The sequence below is a fragment of the Trachurus trachurus genome, assembly GCF_905171665.1.
Source record: "Trachurus trachurus genome assembly, chromosome: 12".
Lineage (NCBI taxonomy): Eukaryota > Metazoa > Chordata > Actinopteri > Carangiformes > Carangidae > Trachurus > Trachurus trachurus.
Window position 1 is genome coordinate 11813252 of NC_139908.1, and position 22040 is coordinate 11835291.

At 40.8% G+C, this 22040-nt stretch overlaps 2 protein-coding genes across 3 annotated transcripts in view; one reads left to right on the forward strand and one right to left on the reverse strand.

Moving 5' to 3' along the window:
- The window catches only part of nedd4l (NEDD4 like E3 ubiquitin protein ligase), a 41208-nt gene extending 37283 nt beyond the window's left edge, over positions 1-3925 (reverse strand). For both annotated transcript variants that reach the window (XM_083983060.1, XM_083983059.1), the window contains exons 1-2: positions 3608-3925; positions 1260-1333 (exon numbers count right to left, since the gene is read on the reverse strand). In XM_083983060.1, the coding sequence (XP_083839186.1) occupies positions 1260-1333; positions 3608-3652 (119 nt within the window). In that variant the 5' untranslated portion in view covers positions 3653-3925. The remainder of the gene's footprint in view (positions 1-1259; positions 1334-3607) is intronic.
- Positions 3926-7874: 3949 nt separating this feature from the next.
- Positions 7875-21577, forward strand: prlra (prolactin receptor a). Its single transcript, XM_083983289.1, has 9 exons — positions 7875-8026; positions 13178-13265; positions 13475-13607; positions 16027-16196; positions 17412-17578; positions 18356-18497; positions 19117-19213; positions 19531-19600; positions 19722-21577. The coding sequence occupies exons 2-9, from the start codon at positions 13196-13198 to the stop codon at positions 20799-20801; spliced, it is 1929 nt and encodes a 642-aa protein (XP_083839415.1). The 5' UTR covers positions 7875-8026; positions 13178-13195; the 3' UTR covers positions 20802-21577.
- Positions 21578-22040: the final 463 nt, after the last annotated feature.

Genomic DNA, 22040 nt, shown 5'->3' on the forward strand with positions numbered 1-22040 from the left:
TTCACCTGTTGCCTTCGTCTTGACCCTCGTCTCCAGCCCTTGAGTCCTTGTTTTTATCTCCCTAGCTTCCCTCCTTGCTCTTCGGTTTCTTCCCCCCCATGTCTGTTCAGCAGCTCTAGCCTCCATCGCTTCACCAGCTATCACCCAAGCCTTCTCTGTTGGTCTCCCATCACCATCCTTCTAGTTCTACCATGCAGTTTGCTAGTGAAGCAGCCTGTTATAACCATTTCCGTGGAAGCCATTAGAGCAATTTGCAACATTTGTTTGATTTATGTTATGTCATATTGATGTATTCAGACATTTCATTCAATTCAATTAAGCCCTCTAAGAGAGCCAACGTGACTGCTCCTTTTAAACTCTCGTCCTGTGCACCTCACTTGATATGTAAGCTTGCCTAGTGCCTCACCACCATTGTAAGCCATGCGTGTGAAAACAATGGCTGCCTATGACTTCCTGAATCTGCAGCAAAAAGGAGGTTCTAGCGCAGCAAATAGGCTACATAAAACATCAAAATTATAATTTCCCCCTTTAGCACATGAACAAATTGATTCCTAATTCACTTGTTACTAATTTATCAGAGAAGAATGCAATCTTAATTAGGAGGGCAGAGGTCAAGAAACATTACTCTACACATACTTCGAATACACTTCCACAGCCGGCTGGTATGCAAAGTCACACAGAAGTTGTAAAAACATTGAGCTATACTGAATCACACCAGGAGAGAGAGAGGACATCGAATGACAGGAGGCAAACGTTGAATATAACGCTTCAAAGACCCTCAAAAGTTTAAGTTAAACATTTGTCTCTTCCCATGTGAGAAAGTATGTGACATGTATAATTATTAGTCAAACACTTTATCTGGAAAAACTGTAATAGAAGTAAGTTATGAGTAGGAGAGGAGAAGCAGGTAGGTAATCATTGATTAACTCTTGCAGTTCAAGGTCTTTCTAGGTAGAAGGAATGTAATGAAACTGCGCATAACACTGTGCAGTGTGCACTCCAAGGTTGAAAAAACAACAAATCAAAGAGAAAGATGCTCATATGATGCTAATGCTAATAATAACATCCCTGAACAATCATCACGCTTGAATTAACAGTTTGTTGTTTAAAACCCGATATGAAAATGCAACGCCAAAGCAGTCAGTGTCCACAGCAGCTGCACTGACCACAGGTCCACACACGATGACATGAAAGAGCGTAACTGCTGAGAAACCTTTGATGAAAACAGCATTTTTTCGGTGCATTCCTGTGATGCTCACCTGGCTCCAATGATGTCTTTCTTCGCCAGATCAATTCCTGCAATGACCTTAACCCGCAGCACTCTGGTTTCATTCTGCAGAAGAAGGAGACACTGGATCAAAACATTCAAAATCTCATGGAAAAATGATCTCATAACCTTACAATCAAGCTACTTTAAACACTTCTAGCTGTTGGCTGCACTAACCTGCTTTTTTTTTTTAGTCTATCACCCTGACCTAGAAATGAAATGAGTTGTATCAGAAAAAGTTTCTGGTTTTGAGTGACTGCAATGTTTTGACTTTGGCAGATGACATAAGCTGTACTGAAACACTGCAGAGAATAACAGCAATGGCGATGATATGCAATTGCACATCAGTCTTCACTATTCACGTGTTTAACGATCATATTGTTAGTTAAAGTGTGAATGTGTGTGCAAAAGCACATCCTGCATTAAAAAGCTTGCTGTAAGACGAATTAAACCACCTAATTGGTTTACAGCTCCACACACTCTCTTCTCTACTTCACTGCAACTTGAAACGAGGCCCAAAGTAAAATCCCTGACACGCTGCTTCTTGGTAGGTCATGTTTTACAATTGCATCAAGCCTAACTATGAATTCTGTCAAAATTAGTAATGCCAAGTGCTAGAGCATGACGCAAGGCAAGGAGTGGAGGGACGGGGCCCCAGAAAAAACCCAGCTGTTACCTTAGGCCATGGTCATGTTAAGACGGTGTAGTGTTACTGAATGTTTACTTCATAGTCACAGGAAGTACATTGTCTCTTGGAATGTAGACCCACAACTGACTTAAAATCTTTACGGAGGAGATTACATGAACAGATTTCATGCCAATAATATGGTGAATGTTAATTAAAAAAGCACTTAACAACGAATATGCTTGTGTTAGATAGGGTACCGTGACGCTATGTAAGTGAATAGTCACATAGACTAAACAGCAAACACTGTTAGATTTAAGGCATTAACTAATGTATTCATTATGAGTTTATATGCCACTTATTCACACAGTTCATTAATCATTTATCCTTCCTTTAACATGAAAACACTGTAAGGCTACTTCTACAATTTCCAACAGAACTATTTAAATAACTTGTTTTATTTGACTTACTGTCCAAAATCAAAAGATATTCAATTTAAAACCAAATATGACAGAAAAGCAGCAAATCATCAGTAGTTGTGGTGATAAGTAATAATAATTTTAAAAAAAGACAGAATCAATTAATTACCAACTCATAAATAGATGCTGATTCATTTTGGTGGCCAACTGATTGATTGGTGCAGCTTTGGTTTGATGATCAGAGTTGATTATTATTTGTTCTAGTCTTTCTAGTTTCATATCTAAATGGCAGAAATACATTTTTTATGGTTTTTAGAATACCTATCCAGATATTGGCCAGCTCAGTTTATGACAGGAACAAAAAAAAGTGTGCATAGCATAGATAATATGTCCACTAATCTGTCACAATAAATAGGGCACATGCAGGTCTCTCCCTGTATCTTTGATGGAAAAGCGATTTCAGACAACTGATGAGAGAAAAGTCAACAATCGTGGGGAACGCCCCTGTCTATTTACCTCTCCGAATGAACACATGAATATTATTTTTAGACACCAATCCCGGATCATCCACCAAAATCTGCAGACTTACTATTTCTGACAGCATTAGGTAGGTGGCTGGTATGACAGCTGCTCTCTTGGCAAATTATTTTATTCGTCACTCAGCGATGCTCTCATATTGGACTCGTGACTATCGCGCATATAACATGTTTTTTTAAAAAAAAAAAAAGCAATATTTTTATTATAGCATTAATTACTTGATGCGTTAAAAGGTGGTGATCTTAAAAAAATAAAAGTGTGGGATGTCAAAGGCAACGCGGACTTCACCAGACCACACAATTGTATATCGATCACTTGGGGGGCAAGATGCACATGCCTGTGCTTTACAGTCTTCAAATTGGTTTAGTGGTCAGTTCACCGTCAAACACTGACAAGAGGCGGTGTATAAGTTTGACAGAGTGGCAATACCTGCCACTACCACCCTGCACACCCGCCCAGAAATTAACTAATATCTCCGGGACTTCAAAATAGCACTACTAGAGGTACTAATCGGACACACGCTGGTCATATATAGTTTAAAACAAATACACGGTTTAGTGGGACTGACATGCTTGTGATGCTGTCGTTTCTGAAACAACTGCATGTCCATTACTATGGGATGTAATGTAACCGTGGGTGAGGAGGACTCGCTAGCCTCGGCTAACAATTTGCGTTAGCCATCTCCTATGCGAGAGAGACCCATTCATAACAACATTCAACCCTAGCAACGCAAAAACAATATGGAGATAGAAAGCTTACCTCATCTTCTGAAAGTCCATATATTGGCTCGTAATTCGTAGCCATATAGCCTGTGGTCCAAGCTGTGCACACAAAAACAAGCCGCTTAGCAAAAAAAGGCAGCTAGCTAGCCTTGAACAATAAAGTCCCACTTTCCTATGTCAGCCGTGCGGTGGTGGTTTTAGTCAAGTCCGCGGTGAGACCAAGTCCTTGTGGGTGGTGGGCTCTCAGCTGGATAGCGTAAAAACTTCGCCAGCGTGGTTCGCCAACTGGGTAAATTGAAAAAAAAAAAAAAACAGTATCCAAAATGTTTCTCAGACTCAGACAGATCGCTTTTGTCAACTCCGAGCTTATCCTCCCCTCGAAACGTTGTGAGATTTGACTTCCTCCTAGCGGCTCAGCCAATCGTGTGCCAGTTCGAGGGGAGTGACGTCAATATCAGCCAATCAAATGTGCCGAGAATTCCCCAAAGCTTTTAACGGGCCAATAAAATATGCAGAGGGCGTGGAGCTGAAATTCTGTATGTGTATGTGTGTTTTTTGCCTTATTTTCAGGACGTGTGAAGCTGCGTCGCGGAAAGCAGCTGAGTAAGACACTGTCAACATTTTTTAGGTGTTCATTTAATATAAACTATCACAATTCCCAGCAAACTAAGGTGGTTTATGGCTCTGCTCATTTCCATTCAGACAGTTCATGTAAGGGGGCGGGGCTTGTGACAGCCAGCCAATCAAAGGCTACACAGACAGATAACATCAAACTACTGATCCGCATCACGAATTTAGGTCGATGCAGCGGCAAAAGTTGAAGTAACCGAGGGAAATTGAATTAACTCCGGCTTTCTTTAACATTGCATTCACTGCTCATGCCACAATATGACAACAATACAATGCCCGAGAAAATAATTGTACAAATACAGCCACAATGGACTAGAATAGGCCTAAATTGTGTGAGGTTATAGCTATGCAAAAATGTACATAGGCAGAGGATGGTTAAAATGTTAATGATAACAATAGGTGATGTAAAATACACTTGAGTAATTCATATGTGACATGTGTATTGTTGTTGTTTATTGTGATGGATTTATGGGGCACCATTTACAATTATTAATAAATGAATGGCTTTACTAGTGTGTAATAAATCATTTACTAGTGCTGTATAGATCATTTATAAGATATAAATAAGAAAAGCCTTGGATTTACGAGGTTGTGGAATATTCTGCAGCATGACACATTTGTCTTTCAAGTTATCTCTTTAACTCATCAGAGAGACCCTTCCAGGGACCACTGGTCTTTGAGAATAGGGCTGAATGACATGTGGATAAAAAACCATAAATGGACTGCTTATTAAAATTTACCACTGCAGATTAACTGCAGTTGAATAAATCATATAGCTCTTGAATCACACACAAAAGTAAAAATAGCAAAAAATATAGAGAAAATGATGATGGTAAGAGATTTGACATTTTTAGTTCGAATAAATGCATTAACAATGCTGTTTAAAAAAATCTAAATTGTTTAATGACCCATTAGTGATCCATTAGCAAATTCTGGTCAATCCCTCAAATATTAATGAATAATGGGCTCTGAAATGTATAAAAAGTGGTTATGAATGTCAGTAGTCACTTTTATGAAGGTTTTTTTTTTTGGTCCAGATGTCCTGCAGCCTCTCTGCTCAAACATGTATGGTGTGTTCAGGGCTAGGTAAGGGTGAAATTTACGACATCAAATAGCCTATGTATTAGAATTAGTCTCACATGATAGCCTATCGCATTCATATTCACTTTTTCTGTAGGAAAACTCCTTCAAAAATAGTCTTAAATGCTGTCAGAAAACTACTCAGCTGTAAATTGTAGGGTTCAATCCACCTAAATATGTAGAGCCACCTGTGTCACTGAGAATACCTATTAGCATCTTCTGTTGCCCTGGTTGTTTTTGTTGTTGTTGTGGTTCTGTGTTCCGTCTCTCCACTCAGGGACATGTAAATACAACATTTGATCTCTCTCTCTCTCTGCGGGTAGCTAAGCTTTTCTTTGGGGTGAAGGATGAGTTGTGTGTCTCTTCAGCTTTGGGCATGCTGGGTGGACCACTTCCCAAATTGGCCGCTAGATGTCGCAACTTGCACATTTCATTAACTCCTCATCGTTTGTCCTGGTTTGTCGCTGCACGGTTCATCCCACATGTGCAGTGATTAGAAAGAGAGAGCGGGAGGAAGGGAGGGAGGGAGAGAGAGCAGATGTTACACGGACACAAGCCTAAGTTGTCCGCTGTAAATATTTTGTTGACGAGGAGGAGGAGGAGGAGGAGGAGGAGGAGGAGGAGGAGGTGAACCTCAGAAGGCTACATCACCTCTGACTCTGCGGGTCGTGCCCCACGCACTTACGCAACATCGCCAGAATCACCGAGCAGGCACAGGCATGCACGCACACATACCAAAAGTAACAAACCTGTCCCGTCCACCACTGTTGCACACGGAAAATAATTTCTCTTTTCATTGACACCACATCTATCAAGCATAATTACTGAGGGCACCCGTCTTGCATGTCCTTGATCAAATGTTCACTGGCATTCACCATGTCGCATAATGGGACTTTTAAATCAATGCGAAGAGCAGATGGTCATATTATATAACATTATTGCTTCTAAGTAGAGCTGAAAAGGGGGAGGGCCAGAGATTTCCCAAGCCACCCTTGATACCAGGCCATCATTCGTTCAGCCTCAAAGCTTGTTTTAGTGTTTATATGCTTCCCCACAAATCTGCAGGTATTATTGATGATTCTATGTATCAAAGCTTATACAATGTAAAATCAAATATGAAATATATTTGAATTCACCCACCACAGACATTATAGCTTGTATGTTTCATGGTTCTATCATGACTTTGACTAATAACACTGTATGATACCTACACAGAAAACAGGTTTATTATGAAAATATGTATAATTGAATCCTAAAAATATATAATTTCCACTATCAAGGAACTTCCAGGCTCTTGGGCCTAATTCTTCACATGAATGCACAAGTGTTTTTATGTCCATCACTGAAAGGTCTTAGGAGGTTTGGCATCATATTAGAAAGTGAACACAATGAGCAAACAGGAAGTTCAGTTTAAAGTTTACAATGATCGGATACAGAGACGGATCCCAAATGATCCCTAAATCTGTTTCTGTTTCCTCCACCATATTTGCCTTGACATTTATCCACATTTTTGTATTTTCATTTGCAGGAGAAGCAGCCACCACATTGTATCTGCAGACTGAGAACATGTGTTTTCACAGACCTACAGTTGGTCTAACAAAAAACACCCTCTTATTGGTTCAGGGCAGACTGTTTCCAAGTGTTTTTCTTTTCTTTTTCTCTCTCTCTCTCTCTCTCTTTTTTTTTTTTTTTACCTCGTAGACAGAGTGATACAAGCAGCTCAGACATCATATTCAGACTTCCATATGATAATGTTTTCAATAACAACTTACAGATTTATATAAACGGTTAAAGTAGAGATAAACTCACAATGCATAATGAATAGGCTACAAGAGCAGACAGAGGAGGGAGGGGATGGAGAGAGGGGATAACGTCAAATCCTGGGAGACCTGACCATGTTTACAACTCCCAGTAAGAGGAACCAGTGCAGGATAAACACTGCTTCAGCAGGGTATCGTGCCCTGATTGCCACAGCCTGTTTCACAATGTTTGTTCATACCATACAGTCTGTGTTTCATAGACAGAGTGAGGACAAGTCACTTAGATACACAGCAATCAAACACTATAAGGCCGGAAAATGACTTTTACAGTAGGCAATAGGCCCATATAGACTCTAGGTGTTTGTGTGGATTTCTACATGGCAACATTTTTTTAAATTGATTTTTCATTTAGGCATTTCATTTTTCATTTCATAGCCATACTTAAACACACACACACACACACACACACACACACACACACACACACACACACACACACACACACACACACACACACACACACACACACACACACACACACACACAATGAGGACAATTGAATGTAAGCCTATATAATTAACACATTAATTTAAAGTAAATTTAAGTTAATCAATCTTTAAACTCCCAGTTTATTTTCACTTACGCTTTTGAGGAATCACATTAAATGTTGTTACCTCCTCCAGCATCTCCGTCTCTCCTCGAAACCACCGCGGTGGGCGTGGCTTACTCACTCGGAGGCTGAGCTCTTGTGTCCCGCCCCTCTGTGGTTCATAGACGCTCGGTGTGTGCATGATGCGACTTCTTCACTGACGGGACGGCCAAGCCGAGCCGACCGGGTCGCTCTGTGATGCATCTGCCCCCAAGTCCTGTCATCATCCCGGTAAACCAGTTACACAAGTCGTTAAGTGTGCTCTTCTGGGATCCGGCAGCGGAGTCACCACGGCCGAGGCGCGGAAGGAGAGGATAAAAACTCCGGTCAGCTGCCGGTAAGTCACCTGTATGTCTGTCTGTCTGAATGAACATAGCCTGCTAGTCAACAAAAAATACAAAAAGAAAAATGCGGGAGCTCAAAACACTCACTTGATGCTTGTTGATGGTAGTCAAAGGTTTTGGCAGGTGCATTCAATAATGTTAATTAGTAACTTCATAAAGTGCCAAGGGTTTTTTGAATGAGAGGTTGTTAAGACATGAGAGTGCTTTTCCCAGAATCATATTAAATATAGCCTATATCAAACTTGTATGTAGAGACCAAATAGTTGTTTGTCTGACTGTCAACACATGACGTGATGACTGGTGACACAAGTGTGTTTACACTTATCCAAGAGTATGTGGTGATTTAATGACTCCCACAATTTCACATAGCTTACATTGTGTTTCTTTTCCTCTGGACTGAACACATAACTTATTCCATTGTTGACCACTCACTAATTGGCAGGTTATTTCCTTCGGCCTAGGAGGATGATGATGCTGGGGTGTCAGCGCTTTAATGGGATTTTCTCAGTGGTGATCTGCGTCCTCCCCTGCGTGCTTATTGCCTTTAGTCTGGCAAGAGGAAGAGGTGAAAGGGGCCACTTGCCATTATAGCACCAAGCTGATCAACTCAATACTGGATTAATTTGTTAGGTGCCTGCAGCTTCCTGACTCTCGTTGTCCAGCACCAGGGCTTTTTATAGGCGAGTCAGAGCTGGGCGGTGCACATGACTTACAGGTGCAATTATCAGGTTGTAAGCCTTATCCAAGCATAACATACTATATCTAGTGGGTCCTTTTAAATACCTACTTGTTTGTGGACAATAATTAGGGGGAGTTGGTTGTGGACATTTGTTGTAGAAAACACAAACAGCAAAGGTTCATGTGATAGAGCAGGTGTACTGCAATATGAGTATCCCCTGTACAGCTTTACCCCCATATCCTATGACATAGTATATGGCTGGGATTTAACCTGAAAGCTATGTCACAGTGATTGGTGCTCTGGTGGCAACTGTCGTTGTGAGCACACGGAGAGGTATCTGGCATCAAAATAAGAGGTGACTCGTAATAATGTAGTCTTTTCTGATGCCCTGGTGGCCGCTGCTGTTCTGTAAAGCAGCTTAATTTATTAATTGTATCGCACATGCATGGATCAGCTGTATCTCTATCTTTCTGTTTAATGAGGACAGAGCAGGTGTCGGTGAGTTGATGTCATTACGGCCACCATAAGAGAAGCATGCGTTCCTGTAGTGGCAGCTAATTCCTGGAAGAGCCACCTGCATGAATCTAGCCCCCATATCAAGCTGTGTCAATACACCTGTAAAAAAAAAAAAATATTGCTCTTCAGGTACAGAAAGCTGCTTCCAAAATCACACAGCAGTGGTTAACGATAAATCCAAGCTGTATCCCTTATCTAACTTACCACTTCTTGACTTCAATACAGCTGAAGATCAAGGGGCTTCTTATTGCTGCAAGTAGTGAATGATGGGTGTGTTCTCCTCTGTCCTTGACACCTTTTCCCCCTCGTATACTATACAAATGTGTCAAAAACAAACAGAAGCACACAGGATATAGTTTGACCAACAAAATAGAGGAAGTACAGTTTCATGGGCAATAGAACAATGCTGAAACAGGAAATGTACAGTTTGGACTTGAAGACGTTTTATTGTTTACAGTATAATCATCACTGTTTGATGCTGTCATGGGAAAGGTGTAATGACGACCTAATTCTCATCATAAATGAAGCCTTTAATTTGAATCTCACTACTTATTCACGTGTGCGGTCACGTGCAAATGGCAACATGTACTCTAGAGGACACGTGCAGGATTTGTATTACATTGATAAATTGTTTAGTTGTGGTGTGTTTTAAAAATCTCTTACAATAGATACAAATATAAAGTAGAAGTGCAACAAAATGTTTGTCCGGAGAACAGTGGGATCATTAAAATTAATTTACCTTTGGAGCAGTTTCATTGCCATTGAATTTACTCATTAACTTCATTATGTGGAGCTTGTTTTCTGTCTATGTAACCTTGTCTACTGTACCTCCAAGAAGAAAAAGTTCCTAGAAATACAATGGTGGTGGCGATCAAACCGGTTTTTTCACATTTTTGGAAAGTGTTTAGTCCGTTCCAGCCAGAGTCAGAGCACAGGTGAAGGTTTTCATATGAAAGATACAGTACAGATACCAGGAATTGCAGAGGTTCAGTGATTCCTGGTATTTGTTGGACATAGTCTTCACCCAAACTGTACAACATCTCATAGTCAAGTTTACAACATGTGATATACAGTATCCATGTAGGACAGATTTGTAAATGTTACTTAAAAAAAACTGTTTGAGCAATGAACCACATTTCTGTCACACTATGACAACCCATACAGTCTATGATGACAACCCTGTTGAAATATGGGTGGCTACAGACGAGTGGTTAAGCCCTTAAAATAAGTATATAAACAGTCCCATTAACTCAATGTGACTTGTGCTGCACGTAAAGAGTAGCCGAAGTTAATAAAAAACTTAAATTCACTACAGTGTGGTAAATCATTGAGGATGCATTGTTTATAGTGTGTGCCTGTTCCCTTTAACCCTCCAGATGAGAGAGGCCAGTTCTTAGAAAAGAGGTCTGCTGTGGCTCCGCCCAGCTCTGTCAGTTGATGCTCTTTCTTGAGAAAGCCGTGATGCTGAATGAGAAAGAAACTGTATTAATAACCTTTGCAGATGTGAGCTGTTGGACAATCGTGCCCGAGGGGATCATCCTGCCTCACCGCGCACATTTTACTTAAACATTTGACACGTTCTCTCCGCACCTCTTGAAATTGAGAGAGGCCATTGACGAACACAAATCATAGATTATTCATATCCATTAGGTCTTAACCTCTCAATGGACTCATTTCAGATCTGTTTCTTTTCCATAAATCACACTCTGTACATTGCTCTTAATATAAAAAAAACAATGGCACAATTAATATTCTGTACTCACTCTTATTTAAAGATGAACAGCCCCTTTTTATATGAAATGAAGTGCATTTATCTATGGATCATTCAGGTAGAGGTCTTGGCATTATTCAGCTGCTCTAGCTAGAGCTTATTTTTTTCAATTTCAAGACATAATTAACTTTTATATAGTTGCCAGTATATAAGTATTTTTGATTCTTAGTTATGATGTACACAAAAGTGTAGGGAGATATAAGAACAAATGACATCAATGCTCCAGAGGTAAAACCGAGAAGGCCTTTGTTTCCATACGATCCATACAACATTGTTTAAATTGAACATTCAGATGATTATTATCTTTGAGGGAAGAGTTTTGCACTATTGGCCAGCACTTTCCCAGCTTAGCAGCTTATTCAGTTTGGGCTACTGGTTACGTAAGACGGCTATATGCAGCAGGAGGCTAATCCACTGCCTTGACCTTAATGCCAATTATCAGATCATGGTGACGTTATTGAAATTAAGGCACCACAATGAAGAGGTGGTTACAGTCACTTGTTTAAAATATATATGATATTAAAGAAGTATAACAGATTTGTTTTAAGTTAGCTTAGCAGCTGATATGACCACACACACAAAGAGACACACGCACACACACACGCACGCACACAAGCAGCCTTTTGCCCGATTTTGTTCCGATTTCTTTGCGTTTCAGGTATAATGATTTTTATATATATATATATTTGTGGGCTGTTTGTGTTGTTGTGTTTACATTCAGATGTATTTCAAAAGCACTCTTGAAAATCTGGAGAATGCAAATATAGCCTTCATCTGTTTCCTGACCTTCCCTGGAGCAGGTCAAGAGGTCACTCTTTTAGCTTTCAGTTTGCACTGACACAACGTCGGCTCTCCCCTTTTTATTTAAGATTTTATTTATCCTCTATATCAACTCCCCCTTCTCCTATCTCTGTCCCAGGATGCCCCCTCCCACCAGGTCTAGAGATGAAGCGTCATGTGGGGTAATAACTCAAACATCTGCACATGGCTAGGGAAAAGCAGATTTCCAAGTCATGCGAACAGGAGCCTGGCGGCCCGGCAGCAAACCAGCTTCCTGCTGTTTGTCTCTGTTGTTGAGGCAAAAGCCCCAACTCAGATTATGCAATCGGTTATGCTGCATGTGCCAGCTGGTTGAGGTAGTCAGAAACGGAGAGGTTTTTTTTTTTTTAATCCTTAGTGAAACAGCATACATTCTCTGTGGAAGATTGTTTTCCTTTCAGCTCATCACATTTACGCTATGAGTCAGACATTTTAATATGCATCATGTCTGTTAAGGATGTGGGTGTTGTGTGAGTTGACAGGGGTCGTTCAGTAATGCCCTCAGACTGACTCTGTATCAGTGTTTTCTCAGTATATCAGCATACATTTCTCTTTATGTTTCCATCATTTTAATCCCAGTAACGGCTAGGGGGAATTTCCTCAAATAAAAAAAAATGGTGTACACACTTTTGACAGAAGGATAATCGGGTTAGATTTGTTTTTTGTTTTTTTTTTGGTCGAAGTTCAAAGGTCAATGTCACTGTGACCTCAAAAGTTATGGTTTTTGTGAGTTTCTCCAGATTTTGCATAACATTCAGTTGGGCAAGAAGAATAACTTCCTTGGTCAAATGTCATTGTGTCAAAACACACAAGAAATCACAGAGTAATTATGACACAATTAGGATCAAATGACAACGTGATGACATTTTATATGCATGTGGTCAAATATCAAAGGTCAGTGTGACCTCAAAACATACAATGAATCATGCACTATCAAGACACAATTCAACACAATAGGATCAAATGAAGTGATGACTTTTTATGTGCATAAGATCAAAGGTCAGGGTGATATCATAATATATTGTTTAATTTCTGGCCATCATTCACTGCTGTAACTGAGGTGACTGCATTTACTGCTGCAAAAACTGCACTGTGGTAATTGTCTTCACGTTGACACTGTTCACCTGTTAATCCTTTTGTACGCTCTCTTCCTAATGATGTCATGGGATTTCATTTCATGTCAGTGTCTCAGCTGCAGCAACAGACCAACATGTTTTCAGTCAATACATGGCATGCGGCTCTGCTGTTGTGGTGGGCAGCATCAAAGGCTACGGCCTGTGTGATATGTCAAGAGCACAGATCAGGCGGTTCTCCCATCATCTTCACCTTTCTTTGTTTGTTTTATCATTTATCCAACAGCAAAGACTTTGTGGTGCCATGATGAAGACAGTCATGGAAGCTCTCCTGTTGTTGCTGCTGTTCTTCACACCACGTGCACAAGGAATTCGTAAGTGTTTGGATGCTAAAACACGTCCTCAGTGCCTTCTTAAGTTTCTGCCACTGGCATACGACATCTGAGAAAAGTGATTGTTGGTTGCTCAATTATTACATGATAAGTTACAGTATTATTTATCTCCCTTTTGAATCTTTGTTACATAATACACCCTGTTTGGAGTGTAATCCAGTATTTGCTTTTATACCCTCTTTTGTCTGTAGGTTACAGTCCACCAGGGAAACCTGAGCTGACCAGATGTCGTTCTCCTGAAAAAGAGACCTTCACCTGCTGGTGGAAGCCAGGCTCTGACGGAGGACTGCCCACCACCTATGCCCTGTACTATCGCAAGGAAAAGTGAGTTGCTTCCACTTTCTTGCAGAAAAACATTCACTTCATCTTATATTATCCAGATTTGTATTATTAAGGGAAACAGTATGTTCAACATCACGGAGAGCAGATGACGACACTTCTCACTGACTGTCTCTCCAAGTGGTAGGTGAGAAGCTTCCCTCATGTCTGTTTCTGAAGCTGCAACCAGGAGCTGACAGAAAGATGCAAACAAAGATGACAAAATGAAACCAGCAGCAAAGAGTAATAAGGCAGCTTATGCCTTTTGGCTCTGCAGCTGACAGTGGTGTAGTTAGTTTCCAGTATGATCAATATTCCATTCCTGGCTCAGACCAAACCAGGAAGATATAAAGTTTTGTGTAAATGCCAATGTGGGTAAATCTTTAGCTCTTAATATCCAACATCTGTAGCAAATTACACATCTGATCAAATGATCACATTTTTGTAAGAGATATCTGTTATTCTGGTGAATCATGGTGAATGGAGACAAGTGCAGAGTCGACTGCTTGAAAAACAGTACAGGAAAAAAATGTCAAAATGTCAAACTCAGATCTTTAATCAAAGATTTCTGAAAAAATGTCGATTGAGTTCATTATTGTATTTCCCTTTTGTTTGTTTTTTCTGCACGGTTTGTTTTGATGCTCTTTTAGGTATTCATGAATTTCAGAAATCCTAAATTTAATCCGAAGAGATTACTTTATTTTTCTAAATCAGCACTTCCTTGGCACATGTCCACAGGCACGATCCTCTCGTGCTCCATAAGACTTCATAACAGCCCACACAGAAGATCTGCTGCTTTGACCAACATCATCTTTTATTTAACAAATACATGTACTCTGTTTCTTCCCAGTACTCTTCTATAATTCTACAGACAATGTGCCTTGAGTTTCTTGAGTTGCTCATCCATTCAGTTGTTTGTTCATGTAGACGTGTTCTGGCCACCGCTCTCTCCTGCCTGTCTTTCCCTCCGATGAAATCACCTGATTGACCTGCTGCTCCTTGCCACTCATCCCCTCTCAATCTGTTTCAAAATCCATTATTAACCTCTCAACTTCAACTTCAACTTCAAACAACTTTATTAATCCCACCAGGGGCAATTGATTTCAGCAGCTTGCACAGTCCATAAAAAACACAGTACGAGTACACACAATAAATACATATAACAGATAAGGCAAGGTAAATAAATAGATAGAATAGGATGCCAAGGGTACAGTGTAGTCAAAGATCCGTTGAATGAGTGAATAAGTACATAAGTTGCACATGTTTGACCAATAAAAATGTGCATGGCAAGAAGGATAAAATCATTACAAAGAATTTAAGAGGCGAATAGCATGTACACTGGATACCAGTCCATTTGCATTTGTTGTCTGTGTGGTACATGCGTTCATTGTTTCATATCCTCAGCTTGCATGTTTGCTTTTTTTTGCCTGCTTTTTTCCTGCTTTAAAGATGGTTTATTTTTACATCTGCCTCCTAAGTCATGCTCTTGGATCTCTTTTCTACATACAGTGACACATCCATACAGTAGTCCCAGTCGTCCTTGTACACCTGCTGTTTTCCGCTTTTCATTCTGCACTCAGTTTAATTGTACTTTTACATTCCCATCAGAAGAACATAACCATGTGCAGCCAAACAAGAGATTCACTGTGGGCAAAGTGCTGTTTGAGCAGCAGTGTGCCTTGGAGCTGGTCTGACATATAGTAATCACCTACCCCCCGCCGTCAACCTTGTGTTGCTCTAGATCGTCCTCCATTTCCAATACAAGAGTGGTCACCAGCTGGTTCCTTTACCCTATAGCAAGTAGCTTAACCATCATGTTAGCATGCTGCGTGCAGAAGCTTACATTATCTTTCTGAGATCTACAGTACCCCCTGTTCAACGAGTCCTCTGACCATGCTACAGCAAAAATATGTCCTCCTGCTTTCTACACATCAACACTCCCAGTAGTGTTTACAAAATCACCCAGGTCTTCTGGGATTTGAACCCAAGAGTCTATTATCAGAGTTATTTTCAATGTCTTCTCAAAAGCAAAGCATCCAAGAGACAGTGGGAGAGACAGTTGTGTGGGAGTTTCTGGCTTTGACCTGAAAAAGAAGATAAAAATTGTTTACAGGATGCAGACGTACAAGGACAAAGTTGAGATTGAACAAGCAAGAAAGAAATGACCATTTACCCACTCAAGTTGTTCTTGTCAATCTGTCTCAACTTTCCCTTCCATTCTAGTCTGCAATTATGAAAAAACATGGCCGTTCATCACAATCTCTCTTACCTTGTCCGAGACTCACACATACACACTCGAATAGAAGTACACAAAGTTCCAGGAGCTGTAGCATGAAGAATACACCCTGTACCATAATGTATTGTTGTTGCACTTCAAAAGAACAAACATCCAGCTAAACATTCCTCTCCCCTGATTGTCTTGCAGCTCAGAGACAGTGTACGAATGTCCCGACTACCACACAGCCGGGGCGAACTCCTGCTTCTTCAACAAGAACGATACATCCATCTGGGTGAACTACAACATCACCGTAGTGGCCACCAACGCACTGGGAAGCAACTTCTCCGACCCTGTGGATATAGACGTTGTCTACATCGGTGAGGGAATGTGTGCTACTTTTTTGCGTGATGTTTGAGACACAGTTTTTTCCCCATGAGATTTAAAGAAAACACATAGCTACTCACTGACTGTGTTACACAGCAGCTAATGCGTTCAGAGTGTACTAACCCTTCCTCTATACAGCTAATTCCTCTGTGCTATAGACCTTAACTATTGTCCAGAAACTAGTAACATGACATGCCCCTTATTACAATAAATACAGACACTGAAGTTTATTCTGTGTCAAACCCACTTACTCAACTATCCTGCTTCCAAAAATACCCTCTAAAGCTAGAGCGCCAAATACGTATTAATCCACTGCTGAAAATAGTCCCAACTGTGTTATTTTCTCCTCTTTGTGTAACGTTTTCAGGAAAACTACAGTGCCCAGCTGTTTTTGAAAATTACTAAGCCTTTCTTTTTTAAAACATCGTCTTCGTGGCCTGTTTTCAAATAGGACTTGGGGATTTGAGTCACAGATGCAGTGAATTGAAATTGCTTTTTTTGGTCTTCTCAGAGAAATGTAGAAGAATTCCAGTTTCCTTCTATTCATCGAATAAAGACTTCTAATTAAATATAAATACTGGGTTTTATATTATTTATCAATATATAAATATTGTATGCAGTGTGGAATTAGTCCTATGCTGCCGTGCTGCTAAATACAAAACCATGTTGTTTGGTTCATGAAATATCCAAAAAGGAATGTAAAGTCATTTTACTAAAAGTCTTAAATTATCCACTTTGCCCTTGAAGCTGCCCCTGCTCTCCTCCTCCTCCTTTCCCCCATATTTGCACTGACTTGATTTGTTTATCAGTCCTGAGCCTAATCTGTTTCCTTGTCCTCACTATTGTTAACTTTGTGTCTCCAAGAAGATAACTTAGAGCCCAGACATTAACATTTATCTCAACCATGTCGTCACGTGTGTCGACAAATATTTGGAAAGCTGCTCCTGCAGTGACAGCGTTCAGTCGCTGGAGGTGTGCATTGGTTTACAATTACACAGAGGAAGAGACATGGCAGCTTTACCTACCCACAGTTGGCATCTGTTGTGTTTCTGTGTTAAACATTATTCTAAAATGATCTCAAAGTCTTTCTCCTCCTCCCTCTCAGTCATGCAACACACCAACACATCTTCTCTTATTCACATTCTCCCCTCTCTCTCTCTCTCTCTCTCTCTCTCTCTCTCTCTCTCTCTCTCTCTTTCTCTCCCCAGTCAAGCCCAATCCCCCAGAGAAGGTGATGGTCTCTGTGATGGAGGACAAGGAATGGCCCTTCCTCCGGGTTTCATGGGAACCGCCACATAAGGCTGACACCCGCTCCGGTTGGATCACTCTCATCTACGAGCTCCGTGTCAAGTTGGAGGAAGAGGATGAGTGGGAGGTACGCAGCTCCTTACCAGTCTTTTAAATGTTTATCTTTTGAATTTGAAGTTATGTTGCTGTAAACTGTATATGAAAAATGTCATTAAATGAATTGTTAAAAAAAAAAACACTTTACACACACACTTTACTTGAATGGGTATTCATAAGATTGACATAACACTGTCATAACCATGACATAACAGCTGTCATAAACATCAATGAATACTTATGACAGCTGTCGTTAAGTGTCATTCGGTAAGTTATGTCACTTTTAATGCAAAGTTGACATTGTTTGAGATATTTTTGTTCTCATAACAAGGACATCTCAAATAATGTCAATTTTGCATCAAAAGTAACGTAACTTACCGAATAACACTTAACGACAGCTGTCATAAGTATTCATTGATGTTTATGACAGCTGTTATGTCATGGTTATGACTGTTTTATGTCAATCTTATGAATACCTATTCAAGTAAAGTGTTACCAAAAAAGTTTATCAAATGTGAAACCTGAGATCAAGCCACACGTTGGTCAAGTGTTCAGGAAGCTGAATAATCCCCTGGGCTGCTTTACTGCTGTTAAAAATAGCTCTGCTGCAAAATAGCAGAGCTGACCTCTGACCAGGATATTGACAGGATGCATGATGACTTTTGCCTCGGGGATGTTTCTGATTAATTGCAGTGTTAAATCAAATTTTGCATATCAGGCCACATAGCATTTGCCATCCAATATACATATTGACAGCTTGAAGGTCTAACTGGACTGTGTCTACTGTGTGTTTGTGTTGTATTTCCAGACGCACCTTGCAGGCCAACAGAAGATGTTTAATGTTTTCAGTCTGCGATCAGGTGGTATGTACCACGTCCAGGTGCGCTGTAAACCCGACCATGGCTTTTGGAGCGAATGGAGTTCCACCTCCGACATCAAAGTTCCTGACTGTAAGAATAACTATCTGCACTACACACTTACACTTTAACTTATGTTTCATATAATGTTCAACTATCTGGGGAGTCTTTTAACATTTTGGGAAATATGCTGTGTCCAAATCCTGCTGAAGATGATGCCGGTTATGTGGTTAAAACAGCATGGTGATCGCTGAAAGTGGTGTCCTGTGCAGTGAGCTGCAGGAGTCACATGTTGGACAAAGTGCCACCTCAGGTCTTCTGTCCTTCACAGACAAGGTGTCTATCCACATTTTTGGGTATCTGCAGGGCACCGCAGGACAGATGACACCAGACTGTTGTGCAGCCTCAGTTTGATAATTAATCCATCATTTAGATGGAGGTGGAGGTGGCATGGCTGATTCTGGATGAACAAACAAACATGACATGTTAATAAGTAATCATGAGATGTGCTGGCTGGTGTGTTTATTTACCTTAGCCAGGCTTCATGTGCCCCAGTGTTTCTAGTCTCTAACTGTAACCTAATTCTAGTCCCATGCTAAAGAGACAGATGTCAGACTTCCTACCCAACATATTTCTATTCTATAACAGTCCAGTGTTAGAAAAGCAGCATGATTACGTGACTAAACTTGTGCATGTGTATATTGTCTTACAGATTTCCACCGAGAGAAGTCCTTGTGGATCCTCATTGCCGTCTTTTCTGCCTTTATCTTTCTCATCCTCACATGGTTGTTACACATGAACAGCCACAGGTAATAAAGAGATCATTAATTTCTTATGCAATCTGTTTGGTCAAATGTAGTATACTGTCATCCATATTAATACACATATACAGAGTGTGTGCCACAGAGGCCCAGAACATTTCTTCTCATTTCTTTGTTGTGATCAGCACAGGAAGACCTCATTCACTTTCATGAATTTTAATTAGTTTATAATAAAATGAAAGGGCTTATGTAACTGCTGCCAACAAGTGAAGCATTGGTTTTAATTATTATTTCATGTATACTAATTTCCATTTGCTGCTCAAAAGCCCTGACTTTGAACCCTTTTTCTATTTTCATGTTAATAGTCTGAAGCACTGTATTCTTCCACCGGTCCCTGGCCCTAAAATCAAAGGGTTTGATAAGCAGCTTCTCAAGGTAAAGCAACAATGTTTTGATGCATACAATCATGATATCAATCAAATAATTATATTTAAATGAGAAAAGCCAATTAACTTTACTTTTTCTGTAAATGAACGATTCTCCTCTCTGTTTGTAGAGTGGCAAGTCCGAGGAGGTCTTCAGTGCTCTGGTGGTGTCTGACTTCCCCCCAACCACGTCATGCAATTATGAGGACTTGCTGGTGGAGTACTTGGAGGTGTATGTCCCTCAGGAGCAGGAGATGATGCTGGAGGAAAGCAAGGACCTCCTCGATTCTTGTCTCAAATCTGAGGGCTCCACGTCCGACAATGACTCCGGCCGGGTCAGCTGTGACAGCCACACTCTGCTGATGGATAAGTGTGGCGACTCAAAAGAAGAAGAGAGTCAGACGGATCAGGAAGACAGTCTGACAGAAACGCAGGCACAAAGGCGCCAGAAAGACTGGGATGAAGAGGCGTTGACGTACGCTCACGAAGCCATGATCAGCCCCGACAAGTTCAGTGGGAGGGTGAAGACATGGCCGTCCGTGTATTCTCCGCTGCCTCAGTACAGCTCGAGCCTTCCAGACCAAACGAGCTCACTCGAGACGGCCAGACAGCACTGCCGCTCCGACAGCCTGTTCCCCTCCACCTCCTCCTACCTCACCCAGCCCAGCCACAGCGCCAGCGAGAGTCTTGGACCAAGCTGTTGGGAGTCCGGCTTGAGCAACAAGCAAACTCATTCCCTCCCTCCTCCCCAGACGCAACCCTGCAGGCAACTACAGGCCAACAGCGATGTCAACATCTCCAGCATCGGCCGCAAACAAGCGCACGCTGGTCTGCGATCGCCTGCTCTCCGGCCCACTGACTACGTTGAAGTCCAGAGGGTCAACGAGGAGGACATGGTGCTTCTCCAGCCTGTTGTGTCGGACCGTGGCTGTGGCGAAGGCTGCCTCCGGATGCTCCCGCAGGAGGACTACAGCAGGGTGACGGGGGTGGACAGGAACAACATGCTGCTGCTCCAGAGAGAGGATGTAGGCAGGTGCCCTTGTGAAAACCAGGGGACTAATGAAGGGATGGAGAGCTGCTACACATCTTTCATCAGTACCAAAATACCTACAACCCTCATTCACACTGCCACGCCAGTGCAGGATGAAGCGGCCCTGGCAGCCAGTGGTTATGTTGACACTGCCACCGTCTTCACACTGCCCACTCACTAGGTGCTCCATAAGCCCAGCTGGCAGGCCTGGGACATTGCAAGGCCTGTTTTAAAGCCGGGACTGAGACCAAAAACAAAAACATTAACACTGGATGACCAAATGGCTGCAAAGACAATATTAGCCTATACTGTCACAGAATTAATGTTATTTATTTCTCATCCCATGTAAGAGACAATAACATAATAATAATTATTCAACTTCATAAAGTATATGATTGATTGTATGAGTTACGTGGTACCACATACTGTCATTATGAGTAATTATATGTCCATCATAAATCTTTTACACAGGCATATGTCATGATTTAAAAAAATATATATTTTATGAGCTTTACTGATGTATATTGGTGTAGCCTAATGTCTGTTGAAATTATTTATGTAAAATCAAAATTGCAGGAAGAAAATATCAGATGTTTTTATTATTTCTCTCTTCTCCCTGGGACACTGCGTCTTAAAGCTGTACAAACACACACACAAGACATCCAAAAAAGGCGGGAATGTATTGCTCCATTTTTAATTCAGAGACTATTTTGTGTATATATATCATATTTATTACTGCTTTGATTGGTTAAGTGAAGTTGTTTCTACAAAGACTTTTGTTTTTTTGTTTTGTTTTTTGGGGTTGGGGAAAATGGGAAAATAGTGTACAGCTTTAACCTTAAGTGACTCCATCTCTGTTGTTTAACAGTGATAAATTGCTGTGTACATGTAGAGTTTTGTTAACGACTACCCACACACAAAATGCATTTGAAACAACACTAAAATAAATTTTGGACAGATTTGCCATAAAAATCATGCTTGTAATAAATTTACAGTATACACAAATGTGATGTTGATTTTTATTTTGTTACTAGCCTACACAGTTCAAAGTAGGCTAAAGTGTATTGTTGTAATGAGGCAAAAAATAATAATCTGTGGACTAAAATGTCAGGAAATGTCCTGAATCTATGTTAATATATTGATACTGTGACTTCAACACTCTTTTTGCTCAAATAATCACAAATGAATCAGATGATTCCAGATTCAGAGCATTGCAGAGTGCACTGGGAGACACCCAAACCTTTTTGCTCTTGGGTCCTACACAAGGTTCATGCATCCATGCACAAGTGCAGAGGGACAAATACAAATACAAATACACGCTAGTCTGGTTCAGTGAAGGAAATGTTGAATTTGTCATGTAATGTCGGTAAAGTTGGAGATTATGGGTGAACAGGGAGTGCATATGGTTGCTTCCACACAC